This window comes from Symphalangus syndactylus, chromosome 6 (assembly GCF_028878055.3).
Source record: "Symphalangus syndactylus isolate Jambi chromosome 6, NHGRI_mSymSyn1-v2.1_pri, whole genome shotgun sequence".
In the NCBI taxonomy this organism is placed as follows: domain Eukaryota; kingdom Metazoa; phylum Chordata; class Mammalia; order Primates; family Hylobatidae; genus Symphalangus; species Symphalangus syndactylus.
Window position 1 is genome coordinate 121,135,499 of NC_072428.2, and position 22,988 is coordinate 121,158,486.

The 22,988-nt window shown below is 42.1% G+C and overlaps 2 protein-coding genes across 2 annotated transcripts in view; both read left to right on the forward strand.

Moving 5' to 3' along the window:
• MKLN1 (muskelin 1) overlaps positions 1-22,988 on the forward strand; it is a 397,154-nt gene that overhangs the window by 139,330 nt on the left and 234,836 nt on the right. The gene's annotated exons all lie outside the window — the stretch shown is intronic.
• On the forward strand, positions 17,469-20,236 carry LOC129485014 (UPF0729 protein C18orf32 homolog). The gene has a single exon (XM_055284050.2). It carries the CDS (start codon positions 19,831-19,833, stop codon positions 20,128-20,130), a length of 300 nt encoding a protein of 99 aa, XP_055140025.1. The 5' UTR covers positions 17,469-19,830; the 3' UTR covers positions 20,131-20,236.

Genomic DNA, 22,988 nt, shown 5'->3' on the forward strand with positions numbered 1-22,988 from the left:
TCCATGCGGCAGCCCTCTGCACCCTGCCTCGTCTGCTGCCGATGTTTGCTTGCGAGGCCCAGGGAATGCCGAACAATTCTTCCAAGTGCGTTTGGCTTTCTTGTGTCTTCACTCCCAGCCAGGGGTGTTAAAATGAGAAGATTCGGGTTTGGGATTAGTACAAGAAAAAGGGCCCATAAAGCTTCACCCTGGACGATGAAGTCTAGTCTGGGCTATCTTACAAGACAGCTCTAAACCCACATTTTAGACAGATTCTGTTTAACAATAAAGTATTTCTTTGATTGCTACAGAGATCTCCTTTTATGATTTGTTTGTTCATGTCCTTTGCTGATTTTTCTATTGGAGTCTTTGCCTTTTAATTATTGAGCTGTAACAGCTCTTTATTACAATATTAAGCAAAATCCCCCTTCCTCCAATAAAGTGATTTTAGTCTTTTTTTTTTTTTTTTTGACTAATTTTGTGTATCGACGGGGTTTTGTCATGTTGCCCAGGCTGGACTCCTGGCCTCAAGTGATCTGCCCGCCTCAGCCTCCCAAAGTGCTGGGATTACAGGCGTGAACCACTGTTCCTGGCTGTTTTTAGACTTTTACCTTTATCTATTAAATTCTGAGTTTGGAATCTTGGATTCTAAGACAATCTTGCTAATCTGAGCAAGTCGCTTTGCTTCTTGTGATGTGGTTTCTTTCTGTACCTGTAGATGGAGAGGGTAAAGATGACCTATCTCAAGGGACTGTTGAGAGTGGAAAGAAAGTGTGTGTGCGGTAGCGCTGTACAGATGTAGGGCATAGTTAGCTTGTTTTCAGAGTCTCTATTAATCTGATCACTTTATTAAACCTAGTGTGGGACATGGCAAACTGGTGTTGACAAGTACAAGTTTTGTTTTGTTCTGTTTTTAATTTATTTTGGTTAAACAAACACTATTGAGCACTTCCAAGTACTCTGAGTTGTAACTTCTCATTGTGTTAAGACACATGAAGCAGAGTTGGAAGATGCCTACTGAGAGCTTTTTTTCCTTTTTTTCTTTTTCTTTTTTTTTTTGTCACCCTGGCTGGAGTGCAATGGCGCAATCTCAGCTCACTGCAACCTCTGCCTTCTGGGTTGAAGCGATTCTCCTGCCTCAGCCTCCTGAGTAGCTGGGATTATAGGCACGTGCACCACCATGCCCAGCTAATTTTTGTATTTTTAGTAGAGATGGAGTTTCACCATGTTGGTCAGGCTGGTCTCAAACTCCTGACCTCGTGATCTGCCCGCCTCAGCCTCCCAAAGTGCTGGGATTACAGACGTGAGCCACCGCGCCTGGCTTACTGAGAGCTTTATATGTGTGAAGGTGCTTGAGATTTCTGTTTACCTTTGCGTCCTCAAATACAGTTATACCTTCTAAGTTGTCGACTGATGCCATCTTCCACCACTCCTAAATGTCCAATCAAAACTGCCCCAGTATGAGGCAAATGACCGGGTTGTTCCTTGGTTTCCACATTTGCTGTCTCATCTCTGTTAGAACCTTACAGCTGTTAAAATTATTTATTTCTACAGTAGAAGTTATTAGACTAGTAGTATTCCCATTTGAACGCACAGGTTTTTGTCTTAGCTTTAAGAAATAGATTTGTACATTTCCCCCATTTATGATGTTTAATGCCTTTAACTTCTCTCCGCTCTGCCTTTTTTGTTTTGTTTTGTTTTGTTTGTGTGTGTGTGTGTGTGTGTGTTTGAGACAGGGTCTCACTCTGTCACCCAGACTGGAGTTCAGTGGCACCATCAGGGCTCACTGCGGCCGTGAACTCTCAGGCTCAAGCAATCCTCCCACCTCAGCCTCCCAAGTAGCTGAGACTACTGGCATGTGCCACCACACTCAGCTAATTACATTTATTTATTTATTTATTTATTTATTTATTTATTTATTTATTTTTGTAGAGATGAGGCTTCCCTATTTTGCTCAGGCTAGTCTCAAACTCCTAGGCGCAAGTGATCTGCCTGCCTCAGCCTCCCAAATTGCTGGGATTACAGACGTGAGAAAAAAAAAAAGAATATAATCAGCTACTAATAGTAAAATAGAAATGTTGAAGACAGTGTTTTGCCTCTAACTGGTATTTGTTTTTTAATAGAGTCAAAGGAAAGAGTCTCGACTGGCAAAAACGTAACTCTCAGCCGGGTAGAGTTAGTTACCCCTCTGTCTCTGCTGGTATCCCGGTTATTCTTTCTGCAAACGCATCTGCCTTATGGGTTCTTATACTGAGCATAGATGCAACAACACAAAAGTCAATATTATTGACTCTCATCCATTTGCCAAGCACCGTGCTAAGTGCTTTCACATACATTTTCTCATTTAATGGATCTTTTGCTTACTTGCTGTAGGGGGTAGAAGTGAGATTGTGCCTTTGTGTTGCTCCGTCCTCTACCTAGAGTCCTCTTTCCTCCCTGTCTGTGTAAACCCTTTACTGGTAGCAAGGGAACTCAATCTGAAGCAAAATCCATTTTTTTCTCATCTCGTCCAGGTTCACAGTGAAAAGTTGGTTGGTTTCTCATTTCTGGAGAAGAGAGGTGTTGCTAATTTCAGAAAAAGTGGATGGAACAGGGATGAAGGCTGAATGCTGTTTAATACCACACTATGTACCCATGTGGGTGGGCACCTGCCTCTGCTGAGAGGTCTCTCTTGTCCTGGCTTCTTTCCCAGATAATCTATTACATTCTCTGGGAACAAGAATCCATATACATTCAAGTCTTCGTTTGATTGACTTACTTATCTATGAACACTGGTCACTTACCACTTTCCTCACCTTCTCCCACCCCAAGAAACCCTCTCCTGGAGAAACATAACTGGTCTTATCCATTCCTGAGATTACTTGCCATTTTCTCCTCTTACAATGATTCCAAATCTTGGACTCCACTAAGGAAAACATAGCCTGAGTGAAGTTACACAATCAGTGAGAAAGGAATCTTCCCTGGGCAATGAGATGAGGGCTGACTCACGATCTCAGCTCTTAGGAATGGCTCTCCAGCCATTCCTTAGGCCACATGCGTTCAGCCATGAGGTCATTAAGGATCTCCCTGGTGACTAACAAAATTGAGGCAGCCAGGGATAGCCAGAGCTGAGCTGGGGCAACTGACCCATTTGTTGAAGTGCCCCCCAGGATGGAGGCCAGCAGTCCAAGTTGCAATGCCTTGGCAGCGTAGCACTCACAGCTGGTGCAATCTGGAGGATGACTGGTACCCAACAAAAGAAGTCTCTGGTAAAGGATGTACTTATAATCACTGTGTGGAGACATGTTAATTCCAGAGGCCCATTCTTCATTCTTTCACTTATACAACAGACATTTGACCTTGCTAGGCACTGAGCTGGAGGCTGGTATATTCCTTGTTCTCAAGGAATTGACAGTTTAGCAGAGAGGCACAAAGGGGACATGCACAGGAAGCATTAGGAGAATTCAGATGAGCACTTACCTCATATTGGAGAGTCAGGAGCGCTCTCCCGAGAATGCATGGAAGGCTTATACAGAAAGGGAGGAGAAAGGGCCCTCCAGGTAGAGTGGCAGCAGTGCCCAGCCACAGAGACTAGAGAGAACATGTAGCTCCTTGGGGATGCAAAGGGGGTTGTTGTGGCTGACATCAGAATATGCAGGGGAAGGGGCAGGAGATGCTGCTGGAGAGGGGAGCATGGCTCAGATTATAAGTGTCCTCTTGCCTGTCATGCTGGCAGGTCAGAATTCTATCTGGAGGGGTCAGGAACCACTAACTGACTTTCTTCAGGGAAGGACAGGGGCAGGTCTGCCTTTTGAGGATGTTTTCTCAGTGGTTTAGTGTGAAGATTGGATGCAAAGAAAGCAAGCATGAAGTACGAGGACCATTTTGTAGAATCATGCAGTAATTGAAGACGGAAATAATGTGGGCCCAGCCTATAGCAGAGACCACGGGGAAGCAGAAAAAGAAGACTGGGAGAGATATAAAGGAGTTGCCCCAACTGACTGTGGCGATCAGCCACAGGTGGGGCCTGAAGAGCTCAGAGGGGCTTCAGCTTTGGTGGGTGGGGGGAGATGATGGGAAGAGAAGGCTTGCTGGAAGGAGATGATGAGTGCAGGCTGAAGCAGGAACCCAGGGAAGAGACCCTTGCATCGGCCTGAATATTAGTGGAGGAAGGTCAAGGCAACTCACTGGAGCTGGGGACTCCCCAGGTGTCCCCTAAAGGAGGCTTGGTGACAATTCCAGATCCCACTAGCTAGAGAGGAAGGGGCTCCTAACACATGGCCTGGCTTGTTAAGACTGAATCTTGCAGGACCAAGGCTGCAGATGAGAGGTCTCTAGTACCTGCAGCCAAGCAGGGCATGACAAGCTGTTTCCATGGAGATGTGGTGTACGCAGGAGGGAGTGAGTAGGAGGGCTGATCCATTCCAAGCCTTGGGTCACAAGGCTGTGGCGGGCTAACAGATAAACAGGAAAAAGACATAGTCAATCAGAAAAGGATGTTCAAAACAATTTGCAGTTAATTGGGGGTTGTATTGTCATAATTCTAGATTAAGTCTAACAACTGAGAAGGATTGGGGTAAGCCACTTAATGATCCTGCTAGTTATTTTAGGTACCACTTAATGAGGGCACAGGGAAGTAGATGCCAACTCAAGCTAACTCCAAATGTACATACACCATCTTAAGTCCTTCTACATCCCTGGACTCCAAGTTGCTGCATATCACTCCCAAGTGTGAGTAAAGAAACAGGTTTCTGGAGAAACAGTTATAGATATGGGAAGTTAATTTTTTTTCGTTTGCCATGCTAATAGCAGTAATACACAGAAAACCTGCAGAGCTCTTCAGAAAACTCAGATGCTGGTGAAGCCTCAGATCAGATGTTGTTATTAAGCAATTTGAAGCTGCTTGCTCTCTGTCCAGAACAGTCAATGGGGCCTCAAACGTGTGTGTGTGTGTGTGTGTGTATACCGTTTTGACCATCTTAAAGTGTATAATTCAGTGGCAGTAAGTCTATTCACAATCTTGTGTAACCACCATCACCATTATCTATTTCCAAAGCTTTACCATCTTCCAAATCAAAAACTCTATAATCATTAAGCAACAAATCCCCTCTGAGCACCAAAGATATTAAACGACCTTATTGTGCTGCAACAACACTGCCTACCGGGCAGGGTGATGTTTTGGTTGCTGCACATAAGAAAGCTGGGTTGGCTTTGGTCAGTTGCTCTCAATTCATACCTAGGGGTTTTTGGCCAAAGTCCTCATCTTATACATGAACTTATTAGACCTGGGCTTTGGGAAGTGACTGACTTTAACCACTGTAATGACTGTTGGGACTTGCTGACCTCCATCTCCAAGGTATTCAAATGGCTGATGGCAGTACTTATTAAGATCAGTAAAAATGAAGTCAGGGCCATAGGCCCTCATAAAGATTCTGCTGGAGGCAAACTTTGCTCCAAAGTTAGTTGGGCATAATTGTAAAGTGAGTTGTCTAGGAAGCAACATTTTTTTTTTTGTTTTGAGATAACGTCTTGCTCAAGTCTTGCCCAGATTGGAGTGCAATGGTGTGAACAAGGCTCACTGCAGCCTTGTCCTCCTGGGCTCAAGCAATCCTCCCACCTTAGCCTCCCAAGTAGCTGGGACTACAGGCACACGCCACCATACCCAAGAAATTCTTGTATTTTTTGTAGAGATGTTTGTAGAGATGTTTTGGCATGTTTTCCAGGTTGGTCTTGAACTCCTGGGCTCAAGCAGTCCACCCATCTCACCCTCTCAAAGTGCTGGGACTACAGGCATGAGTCACCACTCCCAGCCCAAACTTCATTTTAGGCAACCAAAAACAACAGTGCCTAGGGAAGATGAGTCATAATTCTGGTTTAAAATGGTAGACCATGACCAGAAGATCAGAACCTGAAACCCCAAGTGTCCTATTCCCCTTTCTTTCACAAATTATATATAGGCCAAGGTTCAGTCTGGAGTTCACAAACTCAGAGCAGCAATAGCCCCCAAGCCCGGACAGATACCTCACAGATGCATGGTGTCCACCACGAAGAACAGCAGGGGGAAAACAATGGACTTGATTTAATGAAAATTGCTCCACTGTAAACACAATGTAAACCACATGCCTTGTTTTGGGGATCATAGTAAAACGACTTTTTTCTTTTTTTTTGAGATGGAGTCTTGCTCCATCTCCCAACCTGGGGTGCAATGGCACAATCTCGGCTCACTGCAACCTCCGCTTCCTGGGTTCAAGTGATTCTTCTGTCTCAGCCTCCCGAGTAGCTGGGACTACAGGTGCGTGCCACCACGCATGGCTAATTTTTTGTATTTTTAGTAGAGACGGGGTTCCATCATGTTAGCCAGGATGGTCTCGATCTCCTGACCTCGTGATCCATCCACCTGGCCTCCCAAAGTACTGGGATTATAGGTGTGAGCCACCGCACCCAGGCAAGATGAGTATTTTAACATAATATACTGTTCCTGGGAACTGGGGCTCAGAAGAGGTTGACTGGCTTAGTTAGCATCACCAAGAAAACCAGAGAAGGAGCTAAGAATCAAGTTTTTTCTCCTGATTCCTGGTCAACTGGTTTATTTTGATTAGTGTCTGTGGTGCTCTGTTCTTGGCATGCACAAGGGGGATGGTTCTTAGAGCCTCTTACAAAGTTTTTATTCGGCCAGAGGGTAATCTATTAACACATTTATCTCCAAATTCACCTTTAATTTAGTGTTCATATTACACTAATTTTTCAACCAACCTTGGATAGGAGCTCAGACGAATGTTGTTAGCAGCCAAGAAAAAGTTCAGTGTTATCAAGATCCTATTAGGAGATGGTAATATGGATGGTAGTATGAGGAGCTCTACAGACCCAGTCCCAATGAAACAACCATAACTGGTGAAAATTATTTTTAAGGCAACCATTTAAAGTCTCTGGAAATTGTCCTAAGGGCATACAACAAGTGAAGAAATATTTATTCAGGAAAATCTACTAAATCCTGGTAAGAACAGCTGGGAGTCCATGGCATCTGAACCAAAAACTGTTCCCTCCCTCCCTGCCCAACCCCAACTAGGTCAATGTGATGGAAGCTCCAATCTGAGGGGGTGTTGGAAGAACAGAGCTCCCTCTCCTCCCAGATACCAGTCAAGGACTACATTATCTCCCTGGGGAGGGGCAGGCCACCAGCACTTGTCATCCTCCCAGCTCCATGCTGTGGAGGCTAAGTCCCAGGCAAGTGCAGCCAAGAGGTGGGTGATTCCATTCCTCCAACAAGCCCCTACTTATAGGGCAGAAGCTCTCCCCCAGATACAGTAAGTTGATAAAACTGGGGCTTCAATTGTCCTCACCCCAGCTTTTTTTCAAAGCAGAGGTTCCACAAAGGGAGATACAAGTAAAGAAGACCAGAGACCACTGCCCCCACCCAGTGCCCTGCTTATGAAACAGAATCATCACTCCAAGAGAAGTGGGTCACTGTCCCTGCCACAGTTCCAGAGCAGAGTCTCAGAGATTCTGTCCAAGAGAAGAGGCAGTTGATGAGAACAGAGAGGCCTGAAGCTCTTCCAAAAGGAACTGGCTTTATTTAGAACAGAGCATGAAGAAGTTCAAGCTACAGCAAGTTCTTATAAACAATGGAGAATTTAATGAAAAGCAAGTAAGAAGAAGCTGGTAGCTCAATGTGCGCAACAAGCTAAACTGTAGGCCGATTGGTTTATCAGGGAGAACCAGGGAAAGAGACAGCTAAGAAGAGCCATCCTGAGGTCAGAACAAACCTCAAGGACTGACCTCAAAAACTACCCCAGCAAAGATGCTTAAATTTAATTGGAACACAATGTGGAACAATTTATACCCTAGGGCATTGTTGAAAACAATAGAATGACCAGCAACTAGAGGAGCCTAACACCTAGGGCTTATACCAACAGAGGCAAAGAACGTAACAGAGAGAGAGAGCAGGGAAAGAGACAAAGAGAGCTTTGCTAAAATGATTGCCATCCCAAGGGGGCTGTGCATATGACCAACCCTGTACCTTTTGAGGAGCAACATTAGAGGTTTCACACTGCAGGAAAATAGACTTCACTAAAATAAACTAGCCAAGTCACTAAAGAAATAAACAACAACAGTAAGTCCTGGGTTGGAAGTATCAGTATTCAGAGTTGCTATATTATATAAAGTGTCCAGTTTTTAACAACAACAAAAATACGAGACATTCACAGAAACAGGAAATGTTATGTGACTCATAACATAGCATAAGGAGAGGGAAAAGTAATCAACAGACTACTTGAGGGCTCAGATATCAGACTTAGCAAACAATGACTTTAAAGCACTTATTATATGTTCAAGGAATTAAAGGAAACCATGCTTAAAGAAGTAAAGGAAGGGATGATGACAATGCCTTATTAGATAGAGATTATCAATAAAGAAATAGATTTTTTTAAAAAAAGAACCTAATGGAAATTCTGGAATTGAAAAGTACAAAACCAAAAAGAAAATTAGAGGGGCCCAATAGTAGATTTGAATTGGCATATGAAAGAATCAGCAAATTTGAAGATAGATAGAGATTATTTAATCTCAAGAAGAGAGAAAAAAGAACAAAGAAATATGAACAGTGCCTCAGAGGAATGTGAAATACCATTAAACACATCAACATCTGCATAATGGGGTTACCAGAAGAAGAGGAGAGAGAGAGGAGAAGAAAAAAATTTCAAAGAAACAATGGCTGAATTTTTTTTTTTTTTTTTTTTTTAGAAAGAAGATCTCACTCTGTTGCCCAGGCTGGAGTGCAGTGGCACAATCATGGCTCACTGCAGCCTTAACCTCCTGGGCTCAAGGGATCCTCCTTCCTCAGCCTCCAGAGCAGCTAGGAGTACAGGCATGTGTCATCATATCTGGCTAATTTAAAAAAAAATTTTTTTGTAGAGACAGGGTCTATGTTTCCCAGGGCAATTTTTTAAAAAAAATTTTGTGGAGACAGGGTCTCATTATGTTTCCCAGGTGGTCTCAAATTCCTGTCCTCAAGGGATCCTCCTGCCTCAGCCTCCCAAAGTGCTGGGATTATAGGTGTGAACCACTGTGCACAAACAGCTTCTAAAATTTGATGAAATCTGTTATCTTCACATCCAAGAAGTTCAAGTAACTCCAAGTACAATAAATACAAAGAGAACCATACCCAGACACATCAGAGTAAAAATGTTGAAAGAGACAGATAAAGAGAAAATCTTAAAAGCAGCAAGGGAAAAACACAAAAACACAAAAAACCAAACTCATAATGTATAAGGAAATTCAAGTAAGATTAACATCTGACTTTTCCCCAGGAACAATGGATGCCAGAAGGCAGTGGGATGGAATGTTCAAAATGCTGAAAGGAAAATTTTTAAAGCCTGTCAACTAGTTGTTGTCTATCTATCATCTATCTATCTAGCTAGCTAGCTAGCTATTTCTTCAGATGGAGTCTCGCTCTATTGCCCAGGCTGGAATGCAGTGATGCGATCTCAGCTCAATGCAACCTCTGCCTCCCAGGTTCAAGTAATTCTCCTGCCTCAGCCTCCTGAGCAGCCGGGATTTTACAGGTGTGTGCCACTACAACTGACTAATTTTTGTATTTTTAGTAGAGACTGGGTTTCACTGTGTTGGCCAGGCTGGTCTCGAACTCCTGACCTCAGGTGTGAAGTTTCACCATGTTGGCCAGGCTGGTCTCAAACTCCTGACCTCAGGTGATCCACCCGCCTCAGCCTCCCAAACTGCTGGGATTATAGATGTGAGCCACCGTGCCTGACCTATTTATTTATTTATTTATTTTGGAGATGGAGTCTCGCTCTGTTTCCTAGGCTGAAGTGCAGTGACACAATCTTAGCTCACCGCAACCTTCACCTCCTGGGTTCAAGTGATTCTCCTGCCTCAGCCTCCCAAGTAGCTGGGACTACAGACATGTACCACCACACCCAGCTAATTTTTGTATTTTTAGTAGAGACAGCATTTCACCATGTTGTCCAGGCTGTTCTCAAACTCCTGACCTCAGGTGATCCACCCACCTCGGCCTCCCAAAGTGCTGGGATTATAGGTGTGAGCCACCATTCCCAGCCTGTCTACTAGTTTTATACCAGAAAAACCATCTTTCACAACCACAGGTGAAAGAAAGGCATTCCAAGATAAACAAAATCTGAGATAATTTATTGCTAGTTTACTGACTATGCAAGAAACAGGTTCTTCAGGTGGAATTCAAGTGACCCCAGTCGGTAATTCAAATCCACAAAGAAGAACAAAAAGGACTAGTAAATGTAATTACATAATTATAAAAGACACTATATATGCATAATCTTTCTCATTTCCTCTCTTAAATTATTTTAAAAGCAGCTGTATAAAAAATGTTTGACAATGACAGCATAATGAGGTGGGTAGGAGCAAAGCTACATTAGAGTCAGAAATGACATGAGATGGTAACTTGATTGCACAGGAACAAATGAAGAGAACCAGAAATGGTAAATAAGAAAGTTGGTACATCTATGACAAAAGAATGAAATCATGTCCTTTGGAGCAACTTGGATGCAGCTGGAGCCCATTATCCTAAGTGAATTAATGCAGAAACAGAAAACCAAATGCTGCATGTTCTCACTTATAAGTAGGAGCTAAACACTGGGTACACATAGACACAAATACGGAAATAATAGACACAGGGACTCCCAAAGGGTGGAGGGAGGGAGGAGGGCTAAAAAGGATTGAAAAACTACCTATCGGGTACTATGTTCACTCCTTAGGCGATGAGATCATTTGAAGCTCAAACCTCAGCATCATGCAATATATCCATGTAACAAACTTGTGCATGTATCCCATGAATGTAAAATAAAAAATACAATTAAAATAAAAGGTTAGTATAACCTTTATATAAGCTCTATACATATATACTTGCTTTATTTTCTCCTCATCTTTAAAAGACATAAAATCATATTAAGTAACAATTATAACAATGTATTATTGGGCTTGTAACAACACTGTAGACTAGCTAGATTTAACAGGTGTCTATAAAATGCTCCAACCAACAACAGCACAATCGATACTCTTCTCAACTGAATGTGGACTGTTCTCTAGGATAGACTTATTCTAGATGATAGAACATGCCTTAATACATTTAAAAGATTTGAAATTATATAAAGCATGACTTCTGACCACAATGACACAAAATCAAAATCAATAAGGCAAGTAAGTGTGATAAATTAACATGTGCAGAAATTAAATGACACATTCCTAAATAAACAATAGGTCCAAGAAGAAATTACAAAATACTTTAAAATGAATGAAAATGAAAGCAAAACAAACCAAAACTTACGGGAAGCCTAAACTTAAGCTGTGCCTAAAATGGAAATGTGAGCTGTCTGGTAAGCCAGCCTAGACCTCATAGCCAAGAATGAAAGTTTATGGGGCATTTTTCTTTGCCCTAGGCCCCCAAACCTGAATCTTGCAATTTTATCACACTTCACAGGGTGTCAGGATAGGAGAGCAACCAAGTGCATTTGGGAGAACAGATGAGAACCAAATGGCTAAACTTTATCCCATCTCAGAGAAATGTCCTCTTAACACTGAGGCTGCCTAAAAGGAGGAAGGAGAGGAGAAGGGAGGGAAGGGGAAGGGAGAGAAGGGAAAGGAAGGGGAGGAGAGGAGATCTCCTTCTCCCACGTGGGGAAAAAGTCTTGGATGTTTAGTTTGTTATTTCAGCATCAAAAAAGCAGAGACCGGGTGTGGTGGCTTATGCCTGTAATCCCAACACTTTGGGAGGCCAGGGTGGGAGGATCACTTGAGTGCAGGAGTTTGAGACCAGCCTGGGCAACACAGTAAGACCCCATATCTACAAAAACATTTTAAAATTAGCTGGGCGTGGTGGTGTATGCCTGTCGTCCCAGCTACTTGGGAGGCTGAGGCAGCAGGATTGCTTGAGCCTAGGAGGTCAAGGCTGCAGTGAGCCATGATCATGCCACTGCACTCCAGCCTGGGTGATAGAGGGAGACTCTGTCTCAAAAGAATTTTTTAAAAATCTCCTTTTTTTTGAGAGGACAACACCACAGAGAAAGTTTCATGTGTGTAATCTTTTAACACTCAGTGACTGTACTCACTGTAAGTCTGGCCCTTTGCCTGCAATCTCCTATTTATTGTCTCCTCTTGCAGAATTGGAAAGAGTGGGTAGAGAAAAGAGTAGATGTTTCTCTTCTGAGATGCTCTCTTTCTGGAGGAAGATTCTGTTGCTGGAGGAAGTGTCCTAACAGAGACCCAGAGATGGAAGTAGTGGAAAAGATAGGGTCAAACCAAACCTGAGTAGGATGCCTCGGTGAATAAGAATGCTTTACAGTTCCTTGCAAATCAAAGACCCATTAGAGGAAACTAGGACACTGTACATTTCAATATTTCCAAGTAAGATTTTAACCCAGGAAAGAAACTGCAGAATTATTAAAGCAATTTATGTTTTAAAGCAAGGTTACAATTGTTGGTATAAATGAAGTGCTTTGCAGATGTTATCAGATATTTTGGGTATGGGAAGCCGTCCATTTACATTCCCAGAGCTTTTTCTTTATTAGTGCCTTGTGTGGTTATATTTTCCCTATTCTTCCCTTCTTTTATGAGATCAATTCTAGTCAGAATATACTAAATATCTATTTATGAAAAAGAGTAAGGATGGAGATGGATTTCATAACCATCTAGAGGAGATACAACCTAGCAACCTGCTTTCTGTTGTATTGATTTGTAAAAGGGAAATGATTTACAGGGTGCCTTTGATGAAAATAGTCCCTTTTCCCTCTTTTCAGCTCCCAGAAATGCAACTGTCTGGTCTTTCAGTGTGATTAAGCAGCTTAAACCTCTAGGGAGGATATGAGGGTAACAGGGGAGCCAGTTCTAGCTGGATGCAATGGTTCTCTGTAAAGACTGCCTACACTCTGGCTTTGGGTTGAAACTTCTTCTCCACTCTTTTGAACTTTCTTTTTGGATTTTAAATATATATATATATGTAACACCTTCATCAGATTTGCACAGCTATGACCACTCATCCTGTGCACCCCTCTTATTACCCTTAGAAAGTCTGGCCTTCCAAAGTGCATCATCTCTGGGAAACTCATGTGGCCAGTTAAGAATTCCATTCACAGGATGGATTGTACAGAGGGATTTGTTCATGGTTCCCTCTTTCTTGCATAAGCCCAGTGTACTCAGAAAAGGAGACAGAATAGAATAATATAATGAATACCCAACATCTGTGTCCTAGATCAAACAATTGCTAAAATTTTGTCATATATTCTTCATCTTTCCTGTTTCTTTTTATTTTTCTGAGGTAAAGTAGTATGTGTATACATATCTAGCTATCTGTAGATATGTATACATATATTAATAGATCACCCCTAAATACTTTAACATTCACCTCTAAAACATAAGCACATTTTTGTTCACTAAACAATTTCATTATCAAACTTTAATAAGATTCACATAATTCGGCCGGGCGCGGTGGCTCACGCTTGTAATCCCAGCACTTTGGGAGGCCGAGGCGGGCGGATCATGAGGTCAGGAGATCGAGACCACGGTGAAACCCCGTCTCTACTAAAAATACAAAAAAAAAAATTAGCCGGGCGTGGTGGTGGGCGCCTGTAGTCCCAGCTACTCGGAGAGGCTGAGGCAGGAGAATGGCATGAACCCGGGAGGCGGAGCTTGCAGTGAGCCGAGATTGCGCCACTGCACTCCAGCCTGGGCGACAGAGCAAGACTCCGTCTCAAAAAAAAAAAAAAAAAGATTCACATAATTCAAGAGAATCAAATACTCATCTACATCAAAAATTTCCCCTTTTGTCCCCCAAATGGTTTTTTATTGTAGTAAAATATATATGATGTAAAATTTATCATTTTAATCATTTTTAAGTGTGCAATTTAATGGCATTAAGTACATTCACAATATTGTGAAAGCATCACCACTATTTCCAGAACTTTTTCATTATTCCAAACAGAAACTCTACACTCATGAAGAATAACTCCTGGAAGTCCTAGCCAGAGCAGTCAGGCAAGAGAAAGAAATAAAAGGCATCCAAATAGGAAGAGGAAGTCAAACTATTACTCTTTGCAGACAATATAATTCTATATCTAGAAAACCCCGTAGTGTCTGCCCAAAAGCTCCTAGATCTCTAGATCTGATAAACAACCTCAACAAAGTTTCAGGATACAAAACAATGTACAAAAAGCAGCAGCATTTTTTTTTTTTAAGAGACGGAGTCTTACTCTGTCGCCCAGGCTGGAGTGCAGTGGCAGGATCTCCGCTCACTGCAACATCCGCCTCCCGAGTTCAAGCAATTCTCCTGCCCCAGCCTCCCAAGTAGCTGGGACTACAGGCGCATGCCACCATGCCTGGCTAATTTTTTTTTGTATTTTAGTAGAGATGGGGTTTCACTGTGTTGCCCAGGATGGTCTCGAATTCCTGAGCTCAAGCAATCCAATCGCCTCAGCCTCCCAAAGAAAAAACAGCAGCATTTTTATACTCCAACATCCAAGCTGAGAGCCAAATCAAGAATGCAATCCCATTCACAATAGCCATAAAAAGAATAAAATACCTAGGAATACAGCTAGCCAGGGAGATGACTACAATGAGAATTATAAAACACTGATCAAAGAAGTCAGAGATGACACAAACAAATGAAAAAACATTCCATGCTCATGGATAGAAAAAATCAATACCATTGAAATGGCCACACGGTCCAGAGCAATTTACAGATTCAATGCTATTCCTATCCTTCTTCACAGAATTAGGAAAAGCTTTTAAAATTCATATGGAACCAAAAAAAGAGCTTGAATAGCCAAGGCAATCCTATGCAAAAAGAACAAAGCTGGAGGCATTACGTTACCTGTAACCAAAACAGCATGGTACTGGTACAAAAACAGACACATGAGGAGTGGAACAGAATAGAGAGGGCTACAGTAACCAAAATAGCATGATACTGGTACAAAAACAGACACATAGACCAGTGGAACAGAATAGAGAGCCTAGAAAGCTGCACACCTACAACCATCTGATGTTTGACAAAGCCAACAAAAACATGCAATGGGGAAAGGATTCCCTGTCCAATAAATAGTGCTGGGATAACTGGCTAGCTATATGCAGAAGATTGAAGCTGGACTCCTACTTTATACTGTATATGAAAATCAACTCAAGATGGATTAAAGATTTAAATGTAAAACATAAAACTATAAAAACCCTGGAAGATAACCTAGGAAATACCATTTTGGACATAGGCTCTGGCAAAAATTTCGCGACAAAGATGCCAAAAGCAATTGCAACAAAAACAAAAATTGACAAATGGGATCTACTAATTAAACTAAACAGTTTCTGCACAGCAAAAGAAACTATCAACTGAGTAAAGAGACAACCTACAAAATGAGAGAAAGTATTTGCAAACTATGCATCTGGCAAAGGTCTAATATCAAGAATCTGTAAGAAACTTAAACAAATTAACAAGCAAAAAACAACCAGCCCCATAAAAAAGTGGGCAAAGGAAATGAACAGACACTTTTCAAAAGAAGACACACATGTAGCCAATAAGCATATGAAAAAATGCTCAACAGCACTAATTATTAGAGAAATGCAAATCAAAACCACAATGAGACCCCATCTCACACCAGTCAGAATGGCTACTATTAAAAAGTCAAAAAATAACATGCTGGTGAGGTTGTAGAGAAAAGGGGACACTTATACATTGGTGGTGGGAATGTAAATTAGTCCACCATTGTGGAAAGCAGTGTGGTGATTTCTCAAAAACTGAAAACAGAAGTACCATTCTACCCAGCAATTCCATTATTGGGTGTATACTCAAAGGAATATAAATCATTCTGCCATAAAGACACATGCACGCATATGTTCACTGAAGCACTATTCACAATAGCAGCAAAGTAATGGAATCAAGCTAAATGCCCATCAATGGTAGACTGAATAAAGAAAATGTGGTACATCTACACTATGGAATACTATGCAGCCATAAAAAAATAAGGTCATGTCCTTTGCAGCAATGTGGATGGAGCTAGAGGCCATAGTACTAAGCGAACTATTAATAACACATGAACAGAAAACTAAATACCACATGTTCTCACTTATAAGTATGAGTACACATAGACACAAAAAAGAGAACAGCAGACATGAGGACCTACTGGAGTGTGGAGGGTGGGAGAAGGGAGATAACAGAAGAACTACCTATTGGGTACTATGTATATTATCTGGGTGATGAAATAATCTGTACAACAAACCCTACAACATGCAATTTACCTATATAACAAATCCTTGAACCTAAAAAAAAAAAAAAAAATTTTTTTTTTTTTTTTTTTTTTTTGAGACAGAGTCTTGCTCTGTCACCCAGGCTGGAGTGCAGTGGTGCGATCTCGGCTCACTGCAAGCTCCACCTCCCAAGTTCATGCCATTCTCCCGCCCCAGCCTCCCGAGTAGCTGGTACTGCAGGCATGCACCACCACACCCAGCTAATTTTTGTATTTTTAGTAGAGACGGGGTTTCACCATGTTGGCCAGGATGGTCTCGATCTCACCTCGTGATCCATCCACCTCGGCCTCCCAAAGTGCTGGGATTACAGGCATGAGCCACCACCCCCAGCCTGGTTATTATGTTTCTTAAGGCTCTTTATTTAGAACTGTCTCCTTTCTCCACGCTCACATACATTTTTTTTTTTCATGACATTGACGTCTTGATGATTCTGGGGCAGTTGTTCTACAGAACGTTCTACCTTGTCTGATTGCTTCTTTAACACATTCTTAAACTTGTACTTCTGTTACCTGCATTCCTTATAAACAGAAAATTAGACCTAAAGGCTTGATAAGAGTGAAATGTTTTGGTAAGAATTCTTCACAGGTAATGCTGTGTACTTCCTACTGCCTCATATTAGGCTGTACATAATGTCTGGTTGTCCCGCTATTGATGAGACCAATACTGATTTACTGGGTTAAGGTGACAACAGCCTGTTAAAAGTAAGTTTTTAAGACTGGGTGTGGTGGCTCATGCCTGTACTCCCAGCACTTTGGGAGGCCGAAGCAGGATTACTTTAGCCCAGAAGTTCAAGACCAGCCTGGACAATATAGTGAGACCTCATCTCTACAATTGATAATAATAATAATAATGATAATAATAAAATTAGCTGGGTGTGGTGGCATGTGCCTGTAGTCCCAGCTACTTGGGAGGCTGAGGTGGGAAGATTGCTCCAGCCTGGGAGGTTGAGGCTGCAGTAAGCCATGATCATGCCAGTGCACACTAGCCTGGGCAACAGAGCTAGACCCTGTCTCAAAATATACATATATAATAAGTTTCTTAAAATGAAGAACTGATGATTGCACTTTTTTTTGCTTTTTTTTTGAGACGGAGTCTCACTTTGTAGCCCAGGCTGGAGTGCAGTGGCACAATCTTGGCTCACTGCAACCTCCACCTCCTGGGTTCAAGCGATTCTCCCACCTCAGCCTCCCAAGTACTGGGGACTACAGGTGTGTGCCACCATGCCCAGTTAATTTTTGTATTTTCAGTAGAGACGGGGTTTCACCATGTTGGCCAGGCTGGTCTCAAACTCCTGACCTCAGGTGATCCACCTGCCTTGGCCTCTCAAAGTGCCGGGATTACAGGTGTGAGCCACTGCGCCCAGCCTGATTTCACTTTCAAGAAATGATTGTCCTGTCCCCACTTTACCTGTTCAGATAAAGGGACTCTGAGGAGTTCCCTTGCACCCAGGATATAGCCTTTATCCTGTATAAAGGATAAGAAGATAAAGACAGAGGCTTTTCCTTCTCTATGGAGTAGACACAGGAGTTCAAGTTTGTCTCCCAGAGTGTTCCATCAGGGCAAAAATTTCTGGAATATGAGGTCTAGCAGAGACTGTTCTTTCTCTGGGCCCAGTAAGAAGGTACTCTGAAATTGGTGGTGAGCCAGAATTTAACCATAGACAAACAGATCTTTTTGCTAACACTTACTAAAGACAAAACACCTTGGGAATTCAGATACAGGAGAATCTTTTATGGCATTTTAAAATAGCCCTGCCGTCCACTCCTCCCCTAACTTCTGACAAATCACTTTAGATTACCGAATAAAAAATTAAGGAAGAGCATCTATTTCAGATGCAGAACAAACAAATCTTAAGATATTTCTTGAATACCATTTAAATTTAGAGTAAGGAAAAAGTATGCATCTGTCCTCTATGTTTGATGCTTACCTCTTGTCTTTTAGCTACTATACACTGAATAAGTGACCCAGGGAAATATAAGGAACTAATTTTGAATAGTTTTATTTTCAAAAGTAAGAATCTGGGTTTCTAAGGAAAATGAGTTATTTTTAATATCCATATATACACTTTTGTTTTATAGCAATTAAATACCCACATCAGGTAAACTCTGCCCAAGGTTGCCCTATATTTTTGGGTCCCCAGAGAGTTTTTGGTGGTTTTTTTTGTTTGTTTTTTTTTTTAGTTATTATTGCTTACTCGTGTTTCTTTTTGTTTTTGCAGTTTTGTTTTTCAGCTAGGGAAGTTGTGAATTTTCTGCCTTAGCAGGACAGACTCTAACCTTAGGATACTAGACTAACACTTTTTGTTTTGCAACTGCAATTAGTAAAATACATTTTCTCCACTTATTCTGTAATTTTTTGGGGGGTGGGGGACAGAGTCTTACTCTGTCACCCAGCTGGAGTGCAGCAGTGCAATCTCGGCTTACTGCAACCTCCGTCTCCCGGGTTCAAGCAATTCTCCTGCCTAAGCCCCCCAAGTAGCTAGGATTACAGGCACCCACCACCATGTGTGGCTAATTTTTTTGTATTTTTAGTAGAGACGGAGTTTCACCACGTGGCCAGGCTGGCCTTGAACTCCTGACCTCAGGTGATCCACCCGCCTCAGCCTCCCAAAGTGCTGAGATTACAGGCGTGAGCCACCGCGCCTGTCCTGTTCTGTAATTTTTAAAGATTCTGACTTCACTTGGGTAAGGAGGGGGCAAAATTACCTTTGACGAAATAATGCTTCAACAATAGCCCTCCCAGGGAACTTAGGCACACATGTCTCTCACCTCCACTGGGAATTACTTTATGTTTGGTGACAAAGACCCCATGGTAGTTTGCAAGGCCAAACAGTATAAAGAGTCATCCATCCTGTTCTCTTTTCTTCCTCTTTATGCACAGCCCCCTTCTTTCTTTCTTCTCTCTAATGTCTTTCTTCTTCTGTCTTGCTCCTTCTCCCTCTTTCTCCCCACCCACTCTTCTTTCATTTCCTCCTTTTGCCACTCCACAGCCTAGGCTGGCATGCTTCCCTGATTCCCCGATGCCTACCAAATGCTATGTTCCAGAAAAATTCTCCTGCTTCACATCAGCCCAGGGTTTGTTACTCAACACTCAATAGAATCAAAGGAGTGGAAGAATCCCAGCGGAGGAGGGGCCGTGGCTAGGTCTATGTGAATTCCCTTCTACCCAGCTTCCGTTCCAGGTTCTCCAGGCTCTCCCAGTTCTATAGGATAATAATGGCATTGCTTCAACTCTGTCTAGTACTTCAAAAAAAGCCTGGAAGATATTGTATATTTAACCTCAATAAAGCCTGACCAAGTTAACTAAAATAATGGAAGGTTTCTTTCCTTTTTGGGGAGAGTGGAGGCCTGGAAGGTAGGGGAGGTCATGCAGCACCAACTCATTGTGAAGACTTCATCTCATATTAAGAAGTTCTGTGGAGTGTGTCCGGGCTAGCGGCCTGGGTTGGGCTTTGTAGCTGCTCCGCGGGCCCAGCCCGGGCTGTGCTCGCAGAGTCCTAGCCGGTGCACGGCCTCCTGCCTCCTCCCTCCTCGGTGGCCGCGGCCTGCCAGCCTCCGCGGTGCCCGCCTTCGCTCTCAGGTTGAGGAGCTCAAGCTCGGAAAAATGGTGTGCATTCCTTGTATCGTCATTCCAGTTCTGCTCTGGATCTACAAAAAATTCCTAGAGCCATACATACACCCTCTGGTTTCCCCCTTCGTTAGTTGTATATGGCCTAAGAAAGCAATACAAGAATCCAATGATACAAACAAAGGCAAAGTGGACTGTAAGGGTGCAGACATGAATGGATTACCAACAAAAGGACCAACGGAAATCTCTGATAAAAAAAGCAGTTTTCCTAAAGGACCTCATCATTTAAAAAATGGACCTGATAATATGAAGCATCTTCCTTGTAATTGTCTCTGACCTTTTTATCTGAGACCGGAATTCAAGATAGGAGTCTAGATATTTACCTGATACTAATCAGGAAATACATGATATCTGTATTTAAAATGTAGTTAGTTATATTTAATGACCTCATTCCTAAGTTCCTTTTTCATTAATGTAGCTTTAATTTCTGTTATTGCCGTTTGAATAACATGATTAAATAGAAGGTTTGTGCCAGTAGACATTGTTACTAAATCAGCACTTTAAAATAAAAAAAAAAAAAAGAAGTTCTGTGGCCCACGCCTGTAATCCCAACATTTTGGGAAGCCAAGGCCATGAGGCCAGGAGTTTGAGACCAGCCTGATCAACATGACGAAACCCTATCTCTACTAACAATACAAAAATTAGCCAGGCATGGTGGTGTGCACCTGTAGTCACAGCTGCTCGGGAGGCTGAGGCACGAGAATCGCTTGAACCTGGGAGGCAGAGGTTGCAGTGAGCCGAGATTGTGCCACTGCACTCCAGCCTGGGCAACAGAGCAAGACTGCATCTCAAAAAAAAAAAAAAAAAATCAGATTGGTTGTGTGTGTTGTCTATAGAATAAAGACAGTACACTGGAAAGAATATGGTAGAGAGGTGAGGCTGTCTACCAGAACCAGAATTTTGTTTCTTGCAATAGTCATGGGCAATTTACTTAACATCTCTCAACCAATGTACTCATTTGTAAAATGGGACAATAATTACTATTTTGCAGCCTACTGTGAGAATTCTAGATAATATGTGTAAGGCACTCATTCATATAATACCTAATACACAATAAATACTTACTATGTTTTCTTTGTAAATGTAATTTATTTGGTAGATAAAAGTTTTTCAAAGCATACAGCTCTTGGGGGAACAACGAATCTGATCATTGAGAGAAGAGGTTGGGAAGCACTCACGTAACCTAGTTCTACATGGCCACACAGGTCTCCCTCAAGAACTGTCTAGTCTAAGGGCTCTGACTAGGGGATGTACAAGGAAGTCCCACATCCTTTGTGTTGATGAACAGACCCTGTCTTGAGGGAGACACTCAGTTCCCTGACTCAGTTTCCATAGTTTCCCATGGGAACTAATGCCTTAGCTCCATTTTCTTAAGCTTGCCTATTCTTCTGCTTGATTCCTAGGTGATTGTCTCAGAAGTACTAGGTCTGCATGTTTATGGAAGCTTAGCATTTTAGGTGGAAAGAAAAAGGAATAGAGTGTCTTGGGCAAAAAGGATAGAAGGAAAGTTTGTGGAAAGTTGGAAGATCACACAAGCTTAGTTTAAGCCCCTTGAAAATGAGGCAATAGAATTTTTTTTTCCCAAAGAGAAAAGTACTATCCTAAGTCAACCTCTCTCATCTCAGCCTCACAGGGACTCTTCTAAGAAATGAGACTTTCTGGCTGGGCGTGGTAGCTCACGCCTGTAATCCTAGCACTTTGGGAGGCCGAGGCAGGCAGATCACTTGAGGTCAGGAGTTTGAGACCAGCTTGGCCAACATGGTGAAACCCCATCTCTACTAAAATTACAAAAATTAGCCAGGCATGGTGGTGCACACCTGTAGTCCCAGCTACTTGGGAGGCTACAGCAGGAGAATTGCTTGAACCCCAAGGGTGGAGGTTGCAGTGAGCCAAGATCCCGCCACTGCACTCTAGCCTGGGCAACAGAGCAAGACTCCATCTCAACAATAAATAAATAAATAAATAAATAAATAAATAAATAAATAAGACCTTCTTTTTACATCTCTTACCTCTTCCCTCCACCAGGCTGCTGACTATTTCCAAGTTCTCTCTCTGTAAACAACCCCAGGACAGAAAGATAAGGTTGGTGCCTTTCCATAAATGGGCTCAGGTTTAAAATGAACAGCCAGAAGCTATCTAGCATTTACTAGAACTGTGGTCCCAGGCCCCTGCTAAACTTCATTTGGTGGGACATCTTTAGAGAGTTGACCAGTAGATTCCAGCTTTCTAATCTTGGTGTTCTGTTGGGCAGGCCAGATGAATTTGGAATATTCTGTTTTAAGCTGAATTTATCCCTTATTATTTTAAGGGCTGTAACAAGTTGTTTTTTAAATGTTTTCAGTCAGCACATCTTTATTTATTGTCCTTAATACCCGGAGGCTACTTGAAGAAAGACTTAATTTTCAAAGTCTGGTAAGTAAACAATAGTTTCCCAATAACATCTTCAGGCAAACACCCAAAGACCTCATTTTCACCACAGCATTTGGGTTCTCCATAATTGCCTATTAATATTGTGCTCAACCACAATATTTTATAATAATTTAAAAAGTATTACGTACCTCTAAACACAAAGTTTCTTACCAGTTTTTTTTTCCTTCTTTTTAATCACCATGTTTAACAAAAGACAAAAACAAGACAGGTTTAAGTGCGGTATTGACTAGACTCCAAACATATTAAATAAATCACATAGGCTGGGTTGGGTTTCACATAAGAACTAGTTTGGAGATGGTTATTCACTGTTCTCTCAAGAACGTAAAAATGTCCAGAGGAGACAGTGAGATAAGGAGATGCATGGCTCCAGCTCTGTGGGAATTTCTGAGGCTTTAAAATTCACTCCAGAATCCTGCAAAATTCCTTGATGTTGAGCTTGGCTGCTGATGCCTTCTTTTGTCTAGATCCTCTGAAGCCACGCACTGAGACTCCAGAAATTTACCCTAGTCTCTCTTTCTACTTGTGACCAAGAGGAAAGTTGGGCAAAGGAGTTGTATTGGTCAGATAGGCTAATTGTTATAACAAATGACCTCCAAATTTCAATGGTTTGACCCCATGCAAATACTGTTCTTGTCAAGGTCCAATACGGATTGGTAGAGGTGGAGGTGGGTGGAATGTGGTGATTTGATTCTATGCAGTAATTC